The following is an 18648-nucleotide window of genomic DNA, read 5'->3' on the forward strand; positions in this document are numbered from 1 at the left end:
GTTATTTTGAGGGGACAGCTAATTTACACTTTTATATAAGCTGTAGGCCATCTTTATGTAGAGCAACAATTCTTTTTTTCAGATCTTCAGAGAGTTCTTTGCCATGTTGAACTTCCAGTGACCAGTATGAGAGAGTGACAGTGATAACAACAAATTTAACACACCTGCTCCCCATTCATGGCTGTGTGTTGAGTTATTTTAAAGGGGACAGCTAATTTACACTTTTATATAAGCTGTACACTCACTACTTTACATTGCAGCAAAGTATAATTTCTTTAGTGTTGTCACATGAAAAAATATAATAAAATATTTACAAAAATGTGAGGGGTGTACTCACTTTTGTGAGATATTGTATATAGCTATATTATAGAAAAACAACATTAGCATCACTTTAGGCGTGCATGCTCCTGATACATTAAAGTTTACCTTGAAACAGGTGCAGAAAGATTTAGAATACCCAATAAACACACCTAACTTGGATGACTAACGAACCAATAGATCCAGTCGCTTTCTTTGCTTCCAGTTATTATACATTTGCTCCAGTAGAAGAAAATTAAGTTGGAAGAGACAGCATGGCTTTATAATTATCAGTTAGTACTGAAAAAAGGTGCATATTACCTAGCTAATATGTAAATTTACACTTTTATAAGTGTACTGATTTGTCATATGTTTTAACATCTCTTATACAGTTATACTTATTTAATCGGGCAGCGCTAAGAACAATGCTAACATATAAAGTGTAGCGGCCCATATCAACCAATAAGATTTATTTCTATGAAAGTCAGCTCAGTAAAAGATTAAATGGCTTGGTTGGCTGATGGTTTCTATTTCACTATATGTTATTATAAGCCTTCTGTGCATATTCTTTCTGCACAACCTATCATGCATTAACTTTGGCCTGGTTTTGTAATTGCCATGGGATATCACATTCAAATCTAATCTTTAAACTTGGGAGTACTGTTGACTGATGAACCTAGCTGCATCCTTTTTTGATCATTTCAGGAGTTTTGATAAATGAACATTAGGCATAATTATAAAAGATCCTTAACATTACAAAATAAATCAAAGCAAAGTGATAGAAAGATTAAGACGACACTTCTGCATAGTTCAATAAAGAATATGTTTTTAGTGGACACAAGTCTAAAGCTGGCCATAGATAGTTTAAAATCAGTTCAGCAGGGACTGGCTGAATTTCAATCCATGTATGTCTGTTCCCTTTCGACAAAAGTTGAACTAACGATCGAATAGGAATGTTGGAAAACTTTTGTCAATCAGCAGCTGCAGCCACTGATCAGTGTATTCTGACAGCAGAGGAGTCCCGCAGTCAGAACACAATAGCACAGCAGGAAGATTCCCCTATCCACTTCACGTGTGTGGATGGGGGAAACCATTTGTTTTTTTATTGATCAGCTCGCTGGCTGATCAAATAAGGAAGAGTCATTTATGGCCAGCTTAACTTCATAGTGTAATGGGACAAATTTAAAAATAGATCTTTCTTGTCCACTTTAAGCAATAGTAGGGTAATGGCCAAGTTTTTATTTACAACATACATGGTGCAGACTTATTCAATATGCGGTTAAAAAACAACAGAGATGTGCATTTTCCAGCAGCTAAAAAGATGTAAGATATTTAAAGCCCAACTACAGGGTAAAAATAAAAAAATACATTTAAATAGTGTATTGTGCATCAATTACCTTACTCCTCAGTCTTGATTCTAAACACCTCTTACTAAGCCATCCTGCAGTGTAATGGATCAAAGTCACAGTTTCCTCTAAGAGCCAAGCTAATTTTCTGCCCTGAGGACCAAACATTTTTTCTGCTTTTTATCTTCTTGAGCAGTGGCCTCTTCACCGCCCCCCATGAGTTCTCCTGCCTCTAGAGCCTATAAGAGAGGACTTAGCCACTGGAAGTTTTGCCTCCACCAATAAAAGGCGTTCACATCAAGAAGGCAGTGATGTGGTACCTGAAGAAGGACCCCAGAAAGGAAACAGAAGAAGAGAAAAGGATCATCATGTGACCATGGCTTCAGTTAAGTAAAACAAAATGTTATACCAGCAGTTAATTAAAGGGGGTAAGGGTGAAGTTTGGCTTTAAAAATAAGTAGAAAGATAGATGCTATTCTGAATAGCCTACCGAATAAGCCTAAGCGTTAAATAGCACACATACTCGCATTCTGAAGAGTATCTGTCATATGAATGTTTATGTGTAAGGATGGGGCTTCTTCTCTTACAATGACTTTATCCCAAATATACATGATTTTTTTACTTGTGTTAAACATCAATATCGACACCACCAGCACTACAAAATAATAAGCGTAACATTGCAAGCATTCAAGACCAATTACAATCAGTTATCATGCAGTTTCCAGACTCAGGGTTCTTTAAAAATCTTTCTGGTAGAAAAAAATACCACTGAGCTAATATAGCTATTACCCTTGCTCAAACGCATGTTTTTGTTTTCAATAAACACAAAGTAACAGAATGAAATATCAATCTGTATGCACAGATATTATTTCCCAGTGTCAAAACATACTTTTGTCAGCTAAATGTTAAAAATTTGAAAATAAACACAGACTTTGTATGTAGCAAACACACAGTTATTGCAGCTGTTACAAGATAAACAAACAATAAAACAACATCATCAAAAAAAAAAAAAAAAAAAAAAAGAATATTTTTACAACACATAATGCAACTGATTTTATAAATACGGTTCTTTTCCCAAAATGCTTTTTTTTGTCTTTGTTTTGTAAATGTAAACATTATTCATCCAGTTGTTGTGAAAGCACTGAAAGGCTCTTTTTCTAAAATAATGTTTGGTCGAAACAGCCTCAATTACCAAAATCCCTGTTCTGAAGAATAGCTGCATGCATTACAGATGCCATTTAAATAAGTACAAATATACTTGCTTTTCATGTTCTTTCATACTCATTACTCTACGGAACGTTCAATGTTCCCTCTAGAGAAAACATAATTACAATGTTTCCATTGCCATAAAGCTGTTTTTTAGTACTCCAAAAGAGTTCCTTTTAGGCTTTTTTTAATTTTCATATAAAAAATGTTGCATTTTTGGAAAGGAAAAAAGAGGAAAACGTCAATGGGCAATCTTTCATTGTGCTCATGTATGTAGTCACATGGATATTCAGTTGGAAGATCTGTTATTCAGTCCCATTGCATTATTCAAATGTGTTTGTCTTGTCCTATTAGTATGCAAATAATTTACTGTTTGAAAATCTTGGGAAGCTTTGACCGTTTTCATTTCTTTCTGGGATGACTGCAGCTTTTGTGTTCTTAAAAAAAAAAAATCCTCTTTGAGCAGGTCTTATAGTGCTGACACCCTTACAATGTTCCTTTGAGAGTAGTACGATGACTGTGATCTACCATCTTCCTCTGGGGTTGTCACTGGCGGTGTTGGGATACTTATTACTGCTGTGGTGACATATGGCGGCTCACAGTTTAGTATAATAGCTTCTTCCACTTTGGCATTTAAACTGGAACGACTGTAAAACAGGTGGAAAAGGATCATTTAACCAAATTCAACATTTAAGCTATTACAATCTAATTAAAACACAAATTTCCTGTATCTATTTGCTTAAAATTACCCTTTTAGGGCTGCTCAATCCTCTATAGCATCCTATATCACCCCAATACACATATAGGGGTTGATTTACTAAACTAGGAGAGTGCAAAATCTGGCGCAGCTCTGCATAGAAACCAAAAACATTTTTTTTTTGGCCAAAGCTTAATTGTACAAGCTGAAATTAGAAGCTGATCGGCTACCATGCACAGTTGCACCAGATTTTACACTCTCCAATTTTAGTAAATCAACCCACAGTGTATGTACAGTATAGAGAGTATTTATGAGTTTTAATCCTTACTACCTACCACTTCCTGTTTGATCCATAGATCCACCCATTTGGTTAATTCTCTTTTTAATCACAAATGTATATGAATATCATCCATGCACTTGATTAGCAATTCCATTATTGCTGTGGGATTTTGCACATGTATTACAAATAATCCTAATGTGGCATTGATCCCACCCCCTCTTTACTAATCCCATCTAAAACTGCACACATTTGAACTTAATTTGAGTTGATTGTGCAAACATTTATGTACGTTGTGGATGATGGCCTTGGAAGATCACCAATAATTTGATATTTAAGGTAGTACAAAACATGGTGCACAAACAAACCTAAGGGTCTCAAAACATATAGGTATAACCAGGATAAGGAGCGGCGTTCCCTTTTGACCGCTCTCAGCTGTGTTGTTCCACTTGTCCTTATACTCTGCATGACTCTGCAGGCTGAGGGCTCCATTTGCAAAAAATAAAAAAACTTAACCCTGCAGATGAACAGTGGCACTTCCAGGCTGCAATGTTCTTCCTGAGGACAGGTTCACACCTATGCAGGTTGCAGTTTGCATACAATTCAATACACGCTTTTGATCAATTGAAGTCTATGGAATCAAATATCAGAAAAAAGTTCCTTGCCTTTTCCATAAAATGCACAGATGTGAACTACATCCATAGGAAACCATGTTAAATAGACTGTAATGTGTTTCTGCAAAACCGAAAACGCACTAAAAAAATGCATAGGTGTGAACCAGGTTTAAGTGCCATATATGTAAAAAGACCCTGTCACCAGACAATTAATTTTAACAACAATATTCCCAAAAGATATGTGCATTGAATATATTTTATGCATGTTATTTACCTGTAAATGCCTCCCTTTTGCAGAATGCTGCTAGATGCTTCTTGGATATCCGTAGTCCCAGCAGACCAAAACTGTCTCTCATGTGACACACTATACTAATATTCCCCCTTGCTCCTTCCCTTGTAACTAAATACAAGATTTTGTTTTTTAATTCAAACTGTATACTAAATTACAAAAAAAAACGATATGTCCTAAAAGTATGTAACAAAATCATTTAAATGTGCAAATTAGTCATAGAGATATTGTTAACTTAACCAATGCATGTTGATGCTGGAAAATTTAGCCTGGGCATCTAGGTGACAATGATTCTGGTCACCAAAGGTTTAAAGAACAGCTATCACAAAATTTGGGGTATCAGCTTTCTCAGTTGTAAGCTTATATTACTCCAAATGGACAACATTACAGTTAGTTTTTATTTTACTTTAAGGCTCCATGCATACTAGGAGTGCAAAAAAAAAACCAACAACAGGAAAACACCAGACAAGAAACTCTCACATTTAGCATTTTGTGCCAGCGTTTAGCAGTCTTTGTGCCAGCGTTTATCAGCGAACAGCGGGTTGTTAAGGAGTGGGCGGAGGCCGCATCATTAACAATCAATGACTTATCAGCTGTCATCGGGATTCCCTGCTGCATAAAAAAAAAAACTGCGTGGGGGTCCCCCCAATCCATACCAGGCCCTTTGGGCTTGGTACAGATTTTAAGGGGAACACCATGCCAAAATAAAAAAAACTGTGTTGGGTCCCCCCTAATATCCAAACCATACCCTTATCTGAGCATGCAGGCCTGGAAAGGGGGGATGAGCAAGCTCCCCCCTCCCCTCCTAAACCATACCAGGCCACATGCCCTCAACATGGGGGGTTCTTTGGGGTAGGGGGGCTCCCACCATAGCACCTTGTTCCTGTTCCCCATAAACCTGGCTCGGTGGTTGTGGGGGTGTGAGGGTTACTTATCTGAATCTGGAAGGCCCCTTTGACAAGGGGGCCCCAGGTCCCAGTTCCATATGTGAATGAGCATGGGGTACATAGTACCTCTACTCAGTCACAAAAAAAGAGTAGTGTAATCAAAGATAGGAGCCAAAGAGGAGTTTTTGACAAGTCCTTTATTAAAAAAAAAATATATATCCCCTGAAGTAGATTCAATGTCAATCACGATAAATGCCACTGACCTGCACAAAAAAAAGGAGGTCTGCACCTGACACTGGCTTCTGGTAACTGACAGTTCCACTCTTTGTAGCTGCTGCTAAATAAAATGCCCCTTATGACATCATAAACTCAGCGTGCCAGGTGCCAAAGCACACCCCTATGTTAAAGGCATTTGGCCTGGTATGGTTCAGGGGGCGTTGCTCACCCCCCCTTTCTTGGTGTGCCTTGCTGCATGATTGGATAAAGGTCTGGTATGGATTTGGGGGGAAAAGCCACGCCATTTTTAAAAAAATGTTGGCGTGGAGTTCCCCTCAAAATTCATACCAGACCTAAGGGTCTGGTATGAAATTTGGTGGGGACCCCATGCCATTTTTAAAAACATTTTTGGTGTCGGGTTTCCCTTAACCACTTAAGCCCCAGACCATTTGGCTGCCTAAAGACCAGAGGACTTTTTACAATTTGGCACTGCACTGATTTAACTGGTAATTGCGCGGTCATGCAGTGTTGTACCCAAACAACATTTATGTCCTTTTTTCCCCACAAATAGAGCTTTCTTTTGATGGTATTTGATTGCCTCTGGGATTTTTATTTTTTCCGATATAAACGGAAAAAGACCGAAAATTTTGAAAAAAATTATATTTTCTAATTTTTGTTATAAGAAAAATCCAATAAGCTCAATTTTAGTCATACATTTAGGCTACAATGTATTCAGCCACATGTCTTTGGTAAAAAAAATGTCAACAAGTATATATTTATTGGTTTGCGCAAAAGTTATAGGGTCTACAAACTAGAGTACATTTTCTGGAATTTACACAGCTTTTAGTTTAGTGCTAAAATGGCAGGGCAGTACAACCCCCCCCCCCCCAATCGACCCCATTTTAAAAAGTAGACACCCCAAGGAAATTGCTGAGAGGCATGTTGAGCCCATTGAATATTTAATTTTTTTGTCCCAAGTAATTAAATAATGACAAAAAAAAACAATTTTTTTACAAAAAGTTGTCACTAAATGATATATTACTCACACATGCCATTGTTATATGTGCAATTGCACCCCAAAATACATTTAGCTGCTTCTCCTGAGTACAGGGATACCACATGTGTGGGACTTTTTGGGAGCTTAGCCGCATACGGGGCCCTGAAAATCAAGCACCGCCTTCAGGATTTCTAAGGACGTAAATTTTTGATTCCACTTCTCACTACCTATCACAGTTTTGAAGGCCATAAAATGCTAAGATGACACAAAATCCCCCCAAATTACCCCATTTTGGAAAGTAGACACCCCAGGCTATTTTCTAGGAGGCATGTTGAGTCCATGGAATATTTTATATTTTGCCACAAGTTGCGGGAAAATGACAAACTTTTTTTTTTTTTTTTGCACAAAGTTGTCACTAAATGATATATTGCTCAAACATGCCATGGGCATATGAAGAATTACACCCCAAAATACATTCTACTGGATTTCTTGAGTACGGGGTTACCACATGTGTGGGACTTTTTGGGAACCTAGCCGCATACATGGCCCCGAAAACTAAGCACGGCCTTCAGGATTTCTAAGGGCGTAAATTTTTTATTTCACTCCTCACTGTGTAGATATAAAAAAAAGGGGTCTATTAGACCCTAGATCTCTCCTCTGCCCTCAGAGCATCTGACCACACCAAGATCGGTGTGATAAAATAGTTTCCCAATTTCCCAATGGTGCTGTTTACATCCGGCGAAATCTAAGTCATGAAATGCTCATAGCTTCTGGTTTCTTAGGCCATAGAGATGATTGGAGCCATTCTGGTCTCTGATCAGCTCTATGGTCAGCTGGCAGAACCACCGGCTGCATTCTCAGGTTTCCTGTTAGGGCAGGAGAGCCAGAGAAAACCCTGGAAGACGGTGAGGGGGCAGATTGTAAAAGCAGTCTAGAGGCTAATTAGCCACTAGGATTGCTTTTACATGAAAGCCGACCGCTGGCTGAAAAGAATGATATACCAAGATGATACCTAAACCCACAGGCATCATTCTGGTATAACCACTCAAAGTCCAGCAACATACCAGTACGTTGCTGGTCCTTGTTGGGCATATATTGTAATCTTTTTTTTCATGCAGCCTGTGGGCTGAATGAAAAAAGAGATTGATTGGTGGGTATGCCCACCATTAGAATACCTCTCTTCATCCACCCACTTTTAATGATGGGCATACGTGCACCATTTTTATTTTTAACTGTGGTGGTATAATCACCTCCTACAGCACTGCAGTCAGGGCTTTATGTATCGTGGGAGCAAACACTGTTGCAGTCAAGATAAATAAATCGGTGCTGCAGGTGAATGACCTAAAAAATATATGCCGAAGCATGGGGGCATCCGCCCCAAAAGTTAGGAGCAAATCGCTCCCCCACTCCTGCTGCCCCATGCTTCGGCATATATGCTCTTTTTTTTTAACTGTGGTGGTGAAATCACCTCCTACAGTGCTGGAGTCGCGGCTTTATGTATCGTGGGAGCAAACGCTGTTGCTGTCAAGATAAATAAATCCACGCTGCAACTGAATGGCGTACCTGCTAAGCAAATGATGGTTAACAATAAAACAAAGTAACATTACAGTATAACGTAAGACATACAATACCTGCAAAGCAAATACAAAAAAAACCTAGTAAAAAATAAATTTTTTTTTAATGCAATCTGTGCCTAAAATATTAATATGCCGAAGCATGGGAGCATCCTCCCCAAAAGTTAGGAGCAAATTGCTCCTCCACCCCTGCTGCCCCCATGCTTCGGCATATATGCTGCTTTTTTTAACTGTGGTGGTGAAATCACCTCCTACAGCCCTGGAGTCACGGCTTTATGCATCGTGGGAGCAAACGCTGTTGCTGTCAAGATAAATAAATCCGCGCTGCAGCTGAATGGCGTACCCGAAAACAAAAAAAATGGTTAACAATAAAACACAGTAAACAGTAAAGTATAAAAAAATTACATACCTGAAAAGCAAACATGATAAAACATAATAACAATAAAACATTGCAGAATAGAATACAGTAAAAAAGAGCAGAACAACAGAGAAAGAAGAGAGAGAGAGAGAGAGAGAGTGAGAACAATAAAACGACAGCTATTTTTGTTTTTTTTATTCTATATATTTTTTTGTGTTTTTTTTTTTTTTTTACACTTGTAACTGTAACTGTAACGGTTCGGTTCCAGGTTTGGGTCTCTCAAAATGCGATGGCATCTTGGGAGACCCTGTGAAAGTGTGTCCTAGTCTATGCAGTTCTGTACCCTACGCTAAAACTCCACTAGTGTATGGTAGCGTTCAAAACATTCACCAATGCAAAGACCAGGATTGTCAGGACAGGAGGGACAATAATAGTGGGTGTCATGCCTATATCCGTGCTTGCTACAGACACAACATCTTCTTTGGGGGGCTCGTTGGGTAGGGGTACTAAGGAGGACATACGGAAAATGCCTCTCATGCAGCCGGCTTACTGCATTTGGATTGGGAAGGTGAGGTTGAGCTCCATCTGGAAACAGAAGGGCTCTGACGATCTCTTCCTGGAATTTAAGGAAGGATCCAGTCCATCCTGAAGCTCTGTATAGCGCATTCAGCAAAGCCAATTGAAATAAGTATACAGACACTTTTTTGTACCAGTGTCTGGCCATACGGGCAACTAGGTGTGGCGCCAACAACTGGTCATTGAGGTCCACCCCTCCCATATTTTGGTTATATTCGTGGACACAGAGGGGTTTCTCCACAACACCAGTCACCGTAGGAATTTGGACCGTCGTGTCGGCATGAAGGGAGGACAGAACAAAAACATTCTTATTATCTCTCCACTTCACAGCGAGCAAGTTATTACTTCAAGCAGGCTCTCTCTCCCAGCCTAAGACGGGAATCTACAAGCCTCTGGGGTAAGCCCCGGCAATTAGATCGCACGGTGCCACATGCGCCAATCTGATGATCAAACAAGTGACTAAAAAGTGGCATGCTCGTGTAATAATTGTCCACATACAAATGGTACCCCTTTCCGAATAAGGGTGACACCAAGTCCCACACAATCTTGCCAGTGCTCCCTATGTAATCTGGGCAGTTCAGCGGCTCTACGTAACTATCTCTTCCCTCGTAAACCATAAAACTATATGTATAGCCTGTGGCCCTGTCACAGAGCTTATACATCTTGACCCCATATCTGGCACGCTTGCTGGGAAGATACTGTTTGAAAGACAAGTGGCCAGAAAACGTAATCAGGGACTCATCAATGCAGACAACTTGATGGGGAGTAAACAAGGCTGCAAAACGTTTGTTGAAGTAGTTTTGTAAATTTTGTAGAGCCGATCATATCCAGGGTCTCCACGAGGACGACAGAGTTCATTGTTGTTGAAGTGCATGAACCGCAAGATCTACTCGTATTGTGCCCTGGCCATGAAGGCAGAGAACACGGACATATGGTAAATTGGTTCAGTGGACCAATATGATCGCAACGTACTCATTTTAACTATGCCCATGTCGAGGGATAGGCCCAGAAAGGTCTTAAATTCGGAAACCGTAATTGGTTTCCAATCTCTGGCAAGGGAGAACTGGGGATTAGCAACGATGCATTGACCAGCATACAAATTACTTTGGTCCACAATAGATCTATAGAGAACTTCCATGAAAAACAGTGAATAAAAATCAAATGACGTAAAATCAACTGTTTCCACCTGAAATCCGGGTTGGCCAGTGATTGGGAGAAGTACAGGTGCTGCAGAAGTGGTGGGCTCCCAATTAGGATTTGCAAATTCTGCAGGAAGGACACTATGGGCACGACGGGCCTGTCTTTGTCTTCTTGGGGGCAGCGGGACACTACTTGTGCTTGCCACCTCGTCAGCTTGAACTGCACTTATGGGACTCGCCACATTACCACGTGATACTGCAGTGCTGGATGTACGACCAGGGTGTACTAGGCCGCTGGTGCTTGCCAGTTCACCAGAAGGATGAGCGGCACTAGTACTTCTCTGCTCCATACGAGAGCCTTGCGGTTCTTGCACCTCAACAACAGCAGAAGAAGATCGGGTCTGGTACGCCTGACCTTGGCAGGGACCACAACTCCGTTGTCAGAGCTATCTTTCATGGGGCCGCTGGGGTCTACAGGATCATATTCTAAGCCTGAATCTGACAGATGAGTGACTTCCTCTTCACTATCTGTCATGCTCAGAAACGTGTAGGCCTCTTCACTAGTGTACCTTTGATTTGCCATTTTGGGCTTTAAATTTTCGGTACAGTAGTGAGACTCACAGGTAAAAAAGCTCCTAGGCTGTCAGCAACTGTATCAAACGCTACCAAAAAAACTGTTGGCGATCTCAGGGATCAGACCTGACTCTGCGAACGCTGCAGTTATGTGTTTAGTGTTTTGTAAGTGACAGTGATCGATCACTTCTGCACTTGGCAGAGCTGGGCGGAGGGGCAAAATGCAGGTGCTAGCAGGTATCTGGGCTGATCCTGCTAACACTGCGTGTTTGGGAACCATAAACTGCTGGGGATGCTAGTATAGATCTGATCAGATCAGATATTGATCCTTTCAGACACTATACCACTAAAGGAGGTGTATGCTGCGTGCGTGGGTGTTAGCGGTACTGGCACTAATCTGACGCTGCCTGGGCCGACGCAGACCCTAACTGACCCTGAAACCTAACTGATATCACCTGCCGGGTGATCAGGGAGTTAAGCGTTTATTGGGTAATAAATGGCGGGTATAGAAAACAAACTAACTAACCAGCGTCACCCGTAACACTTATACGGTGATCACTGGTGAAAGGGTTAACTAGGGCGCAATCAGGGGGTTAAAACCTTTATTAGGTAGTATATGGGGGTACCTGACGCTATAAAAAGCTGACGGTGAACCTAAATAACTAACTAGCTACCTAGCGTCACCCGTGACACTTATACGGTGATCACTGGTGCCAGGGGGTGAAAGGGTTAACTAGGGGACAATCAGGGGGTTAAAACCTTTATTAGGTAGTATATGGGGGTGCCTGACGCTATAAAAAGCTGACAGTGAACCCAAATAACTAACAGGCTAACTAGCGGCACCCGTGACACCAATACGGCGAAGATGATAGATTAGTGACACTGGCGACAGGGGGTAAAAAGCGTTAATTGGGGGGGGGCATCAAGGGGTTAAACCTTAGGGGAGGTTGGGGGGGTACCCTAGACCTAAAGGGGCCTACCACTAATTGCCCTAACACTTATAACAGTCACAAAATGACACCAATGCAGTGATCAGTAAAAAAATGAAAACTGCTATTGGTGTTACGGTGACAGGGGGTGCAGGGGGGGGTGATCGGGGGTGATTTGTGTGCCTATGTGTACTGGTGTTAGTGTGCTGTTGGTGCAAACTCAGAGTGATGTCTTCTCTTCTTGGGCTCTGGACCAAATGACCGACACGAGGAGAGATGATATCACTTCCTCTTCCTCTCTTTACAGTTTCAGAAGCAGAGGAAGCTTCCCATTTGTCAGGAGCGATCGTGAGGGGGTGGCCATGAATCAGTGGCCTCACCCTCAGGACAGATCGATCCTGCAATGATACCGACCGCCTCAGGCACCGGGGGAGCGTGATCGTGCCCCCCGCCCACGGGAGGGGAGTAACATACCCATACATTACTCTGACTGCCCATGCCATTCTGCCCATGTATATCATCGTGAGGCGGTCGGCAAGTGGTTAAAATCCATACCAGCTGTCAGTGGGGCGGCGTTCAGTGTTTTTTTTCTGCCGGAAAAAAAAACTCCCAAAAATGCAAACCATAGAGTTTTTTCTTCTGCTCCTAAACACTGAGCTTAAAAATTGCTTCTAGACTCCAAAGTGTGCATGGACACATAGGATAACATTCTTTTCTTATAGTGGCATACAAAAAAAACTCTAAATGCTCCTAGCAGCAGCGTTTTTTTAAGCTTGTATGCATGGAGCCTAAATGCAGTTTATCAGTCCTATTATGATTCAAAAGTGATATAATGTGGCTCTGACTGATTCTTTCTAAAAAACATGTTATGCCCTGTACACACGACCGGTTTTCCTGTTGGAATAAACTCTAGGTTTTTCCAACGGAGTTCCAACGGAATTCTGCTCAAGCTGTCTTGCATACACACAGTCACACAAAATTCCGACCGTCCAGAACGTGGTGACGTACAACACGTACGACGGCACTAGAAAATCGGAATTTCAATACCCAGTAGCCAATAGCTTCCGTCTCGTACTTGCTTGCTCGTACTTGCTTCAGAGCATGCGTCGTTTTTGGTCTGTCGGAACAGCATACAGACAAGCAGTTTTCCCGATAGGAATTGGTTTCGTCGGAAAAATTTAGAACATGTTTTCTTTCTAGGTCCGTCAGAATTTTCTACGTAAAAAGTCCGATGGGGCATACACACGATCGGAATATATGATAAAAAGCTCCCGTCTGACTTTTTCTGTTGGACATTCCGCTCGTGTGTACACGGCATGAGACTGTTTTACTGCTCAAAGCCCATTTTCTATTTTGAGGAGGTATGGGAGGCAGTTTTTGGTCACTGAGATATCAGCTGACACAATCTTTATACCTTATTCTCAAGCTCCCTTCAAGGACCAAAATAAATGCTAAATGCTTCAGATGGGCAGCCCTGCTTGGCCTGTACAGTGATAAACATGCAAAGCACACATATGTGCTGAACCATTTTTCACAGCACTGCCTCCTTGTATGCCTATTGCATCTAGTAATCCCTTGAGTTTTGCTACAGCAGTTGGAAATAACGTCAGTTTTTTTCCAAAATTATACAATTTCATGTTGGGGAAAAAAAGGGCCTAATATTTTTATTGAGATGGATTTAAAGTAGTATTAAATGCAAAACCAAAAATGTATTATATTGCAGCTTACCAATCATTAGATGTAATGGCTGCATCAGTTTTCTTTTCGTTGGCTCTTTTCCCCTCTGTTTATACCTGGTGATCTGGTCAGTAACACACCTCCTGTATTAGTGAGACACAACTCTGGATGAATGGGCACAGGAGGCACAGCAGACAGCAGCATTGTCGGTCTGGTGGGGGGGGGGCAGTCTTAAATGTATTAGTGGATTTAGACTAACCATTTGAAGCCAAACTCAAGCTCACACATTATAATCATTTACAGCAAACAGCTTTTGGCATGAATAAATAAAAGCTGATCATTGTAGTCAACCCTGCCAGTGTTAAGTGGTTTGTCTCATTCATGTAAATTGATACAATCTGCTGGAGAGCTTGTCCCTTTGAAAAACAAAAGACTTACTGGCTGGATCACCAGATGAAAATAGAAGAAAGAAAGCATAAAAATGGAAACAAATACACCATCACATCTAAGAATTGGTAAGCTGCAATATAATGAATGTTTGCTTTTGGGTTTAATACGTCTTTAATGCTCTATTAAAATCACTGCTGTAGCAACAGCACATATTGGATCATGATAGTGATTATAAATTTCATATAACTTTCCATCACTCTGATCATAATTGCTTAGTGATGTGCCCACACTTGCTCAGATTACCACACCACCGATGAGCACCGTGAAACTTCTGTCCAACTCATCTAAAGTTCTGTTCAGGCAAAAATGGGAGCAAAGGTATAAAAATTCCTGTTTCAAAACACATTTGTTTTACTGCCAATTATCAGGTCAAGTATAGTCACTCCATTTTGCTAAGTCCAGCTGTATATGCAGTTATAAAAAGTGTATGACTAAAATGGTAAAATATGGGAATTTAAAAATAGTTTTTAAGGTCAATGGGTAAGCTTTTTTTGTTATTTCATTAGCAGATTGGTTGTCCAGTAAACATTAGTTTTCGGTGTCAACAGACTGGCATAAAACATGTTTGGTCACCATCTGTAAGTCAGTATGAACCTTCTGGATGGAGTGCTATGCTTCGCCATTTGTACTTTATGTTTAGTATCGCTGCCTCTTAACCCTTTGTGGATAACACAAGAAATAATGTAAACATTAATAATAATAATATTAATAAAAAGTATGACTGAGACTATAAAGTGGTTCTAAAAGGCTGTGTGCAGCAACCTCCCTAATACCTACCTGATCCCATCAAAATCCAGCGATGTTGTACGAGAGCTTTGGCTGTCTCCCTCCTGATTGGCTGAGACACAGCAGCGGGCGCCATTGGCACCCCCGGCTGTCAATCAAGGTTAGTGAGCCAATGAGGAGAGAGAGGGGGCAGGGCCGAGTCACGGCTCCATGTCTGAATGGACACACAAAGCAGTGGCTCCACTTGGGTGCCCTCAGAGCAAGCTGCTTGCTGTGGGGGCACTCGGCAGGAGGAAGGGGCCGGGAGCGCCGACGAGGGACCCAAGAAGAGGAGGATCCGGGCTGCTCTGTGCAAAACCACTACACAGAGCAGGTAAGTATGACATGTTTGTTAATTTTAAACAAAAAAAGCAAGACTTTACCATCACTTTAAGTTGTAGACAGTGAAGTATTACCTGTTGGACAAGGGAGTTCTTTCCATATGCTGGATCTGGACAGCACTAAGCTCTTGAAGGTTTCCATGGTGGCTGCACGTTGTAATATTATCATTTGGAATGCGCAGATTCTTTTTATTCCTTCTAGTACAACAAAAGCTACGTCTGTCATGTTGTGAAGACAAAGAGGGACTGTGGTTTCTTGGTTTATTTATAGTAGACACTTCCATGCAGTTTTCTTCATACGTTTGCTCATCCACAAATTCACGATTCTAGGTAAAAAAAAAGAAATATCCATACATTATTCTTAATTCGTACAGTATGGGACCTTATTGTACTGCTATACAAGAAGGCTCCACATAATGAAACCTAATAAATATTATAAAACAACAATGTTTAAACAGCATTAATAAGCCTTAAACTTTTTTTCTTTTTTTTTTACTATACTGATGCTATGGGAGTTGCTGTACTGTTACTCCAAGACCCTAAATTTAAACTGACAGCATTCTGCAACTCAAAATACAGTATGCTTCTCAAAGAGCTTATAGCATACAAAGTAAATTTAGTTCCTAAAAGCAGGTCCTTTGAGTTTATATGTCATTCCAATCTATACATTTGTACCTGTGTTATTCAGTATGTAAGGCAATATATTTACTTCAAATACTGCTCAGCAAACTATCTTCATTCAATTAAAAATTAATTAACCATTCTGCAATACTTTCAACATTTAAATCAAGTAGAAAAGCTTTTAAGCTTAAAACATCAAACTATTCCAGTGGGAACCTGAACTTGAAAAATATTTATATTTTAATTACAAACATATTATTTTATTTTTACAAGCACATTACAGTTTATAAAAAGTATATAGATGTAAGCATAGTCCCAAATGTTCCATGCTTCCAGTGTAATGCTGTAGGAAAATTGCCCATTATTTGGTAAGGAAAGTTAGAAAAACGAAAGTATTAAAGATTAAAAAATGAATACAAGAATAAATTCTGTGTTTTTTCTTAGTAAAATCAGTAACTACTTCTGGAAAGTTCCATATGTGATTGCATAGTTGTATATGTGAGTGCACCAGTCCATTTTTTCACATTTTGTCCCAGCAAATAATACAGTTAATAAGAAAACAGAACATTAACTCAAGTAGTAGGTAAGCAATCTGTCCCTGGTAACACACAAGAAGCCATAGGTGTGGGCAGCCTATTGCATTATTGTGTGTACCCCAGAGCTCAAACACACATGCCTTTCTCTGCAGCCTCAGCTGCATGGGGCAGTGAATGAATGGGAAGTACTCTGTGCTGAGCGGCTTCCTGTCCATTCACAAAATTAATCATAGTAAACGCAGTTCACTATGCTTCAGTTATGAATGAACACAGTGAGTGAGTGTGTTCACTGTGTTCATTTAGAAAAGGAAGGGGCCAGTAAATTATATATTTACTAGCTCCTTCCCCCACTCTCCATTCTGAAACCTCCCCCACAGCAGCAAGGGGGAGAGGGGGGGGGAAGCCAGCAGCACTGCGGGGGCACAACACGGGGTGAAGCGAGTATAAGTCGTTCCGAGTATTAGTCGAGGCCCTAATTTACCACAAAAAAATGGGAAAAACTTATTGACCCGAGTATAAGACGAGGGTGAAAAATGCAGCAGCTACTGCAAGTGGAAAAAGAGGGTCAGCAATGCCCATCTGCAGCTGTATACCTCCCTGTGTCCTTTGCATGTATCATGTGTCCTGGGCATATGTGTCCTGTGTCCTGTGTATATGTGCATATGTCATGTGTATATGTACCTGTGTCATGTACCTGTGTATATGTGCATGTGTATATGTACCTGTGTCCTGTGTATGTGTATATGTACCTGTGTGCATGTGTCTGTGTGTGTGTGTGCATCCTACCTGTGTCCTGTGCATCCTCCGTGCGCTGCTCTGCACCGATCAGCGTGTAGTATTCAGCCATTCACTGTTCAAAAGCCGCGCCTCCTCCTCGTCCAAATAACTCCATTTCCCAGCAGTCAGTGGTCAGCCTATCACGGACATTCTCTCATCCTCATACCACGGACGAGGATGAGAGAATGTCTGTGATAGGCTGTACACTGACTGCCTATCACAGACGAGGAGGCGCGGCTTTTGAACATTGAGAGCCGCTGCCGAGTCTATGCAGCACACACTGGCCGCCGTCTGCCTGCATGACACGCTGATCATGCAGACAGATGGCGATGACTCATGTATAAGTCGAAGGGGGCACTTTCAGCCCCAAAAAAGGGGCTGAAAAATTCAACTTATACACGCGTATATACGGTAAATAGAAACACAGCAAGCAATATGTTTTTCAAGTAATATTTTTACCTGCACTTTTTTATTTGAATACAGAAATTGGGACTACAATATCAACGAAGGTCTACAATAAAAAAATTCCTTTAAAAAATACAGACTTTTATTAAAATAAGTTTTCATAAAACAAGTGTCAATTGTGTCAATAAATAAATTCACATTTTTACCTTTAAGAATAAATTTGTATGTTTACAAAAAGGTATAATAATATGCTGAGAGCTTTGCAAGGTTGCTTCCATGTGGGTTTTTTTTTCTCCGACACTCCATTGCAGCAAGCATTCTCAAATGTTTTATGTTTGGATTTTTAACACTTATGCCCTGTACACACGGACATTGATCGGACATTCCGACAACAAAATCCATGGATTTTTTCAGACGGATGTTGGCTCAAACTTGTCTTGCATACACAAGGTCACACAAAGTTGTCGGAAAATCCGATCGTTCTGAATGCGGTGACGTAAAACATGTACGTCGGACTATAAAGGGGGCAGTAGCCAATAACTTTTGTCTCTTAATTTATTCTGAGCATGCGTGGCACTTCGTGCGTCGGATTTGTGTACACACGATTGGAATTTCTGACAACGGATTTTGTGGTCAGAAAATTTTATAGCAAGCTCTCAAACTTTGTGTGTCGGAAATTCCGATGGAAAATGTGTGATGGAGCCTACACACGGTCGGAATTTCCGACAACAAGGTCCTATCACACATTTTCCATCGGAAAATCCTATCGTGTGTACAGGGCATAAGTTTGTCGACTTATTATATTATCACTATCCTGATATTGTTTACATAAAATAACAAATCTCATACTCTTAATTTATTTAATGTAGCTAATGTGGTTGCATATTTATTCAGGATCACATATTATAATTAGCTATCATTACCTTCATTTAAATCCAGTTAAATATAGCAAGGTAATTATTTGTAAGTTGAAGGAATTGGCTAAAAATGAAAACACACTAAGATGTTTGAGAAATGTTAAGAACATGTCTAAGCTCAACACACTCTGCTCACATGTAAGTAATATGTTATTTCACATATGCACAAAATACATACAGTTTC

General features: G+C 40.5%; 1 protein-coding gene across 1 annotated transcript in view; it reads right to left on the reverse strand.

Annotated features, from left to right (window-relative positions):
* Positions 1 to 326: 326 nt before the first annotated feature.
* Positions 327 to 18648, reverse strand: part of KCND2 (potassium voltage-gated channel subfamily D member 2) — a 600910-nt gene continuing 582588 nt past the window's right edge. Inside the window, exons 5-6 of the mRNA XM_073619816.1 lie at positions 15284 to 15534; positions 327 to 3496 (exon numbers count right to left, since the gene is read on the reverse strand). Coding sequence (XP_073475917.1) covers positions 3319 to 3496; positions 15284 to 15534 — 429 coding nt within the window. The 3' untranslated portion in view covers positions 327 to 3318. The remainder of the gene's footprint in view (positions 3497 to 15283; positions 15535 to 18648) is intronic.

This window comes from Aquarana catesbeiana, linkage group LG03, assembly GCF_042186555.1.
Source record: "Aquarana catesbeiana isolate 2022-GZ linkage group LG03, ASM4218655v1, whole genome shotgun sequence".
Classification (NCBI taxonomy): domain Eukaryota; kingdom Metazoa; phylum Chordata; class Amphibia; order Anura; family Ranidae; genus Aquarana; species Aquarana catesbeiana.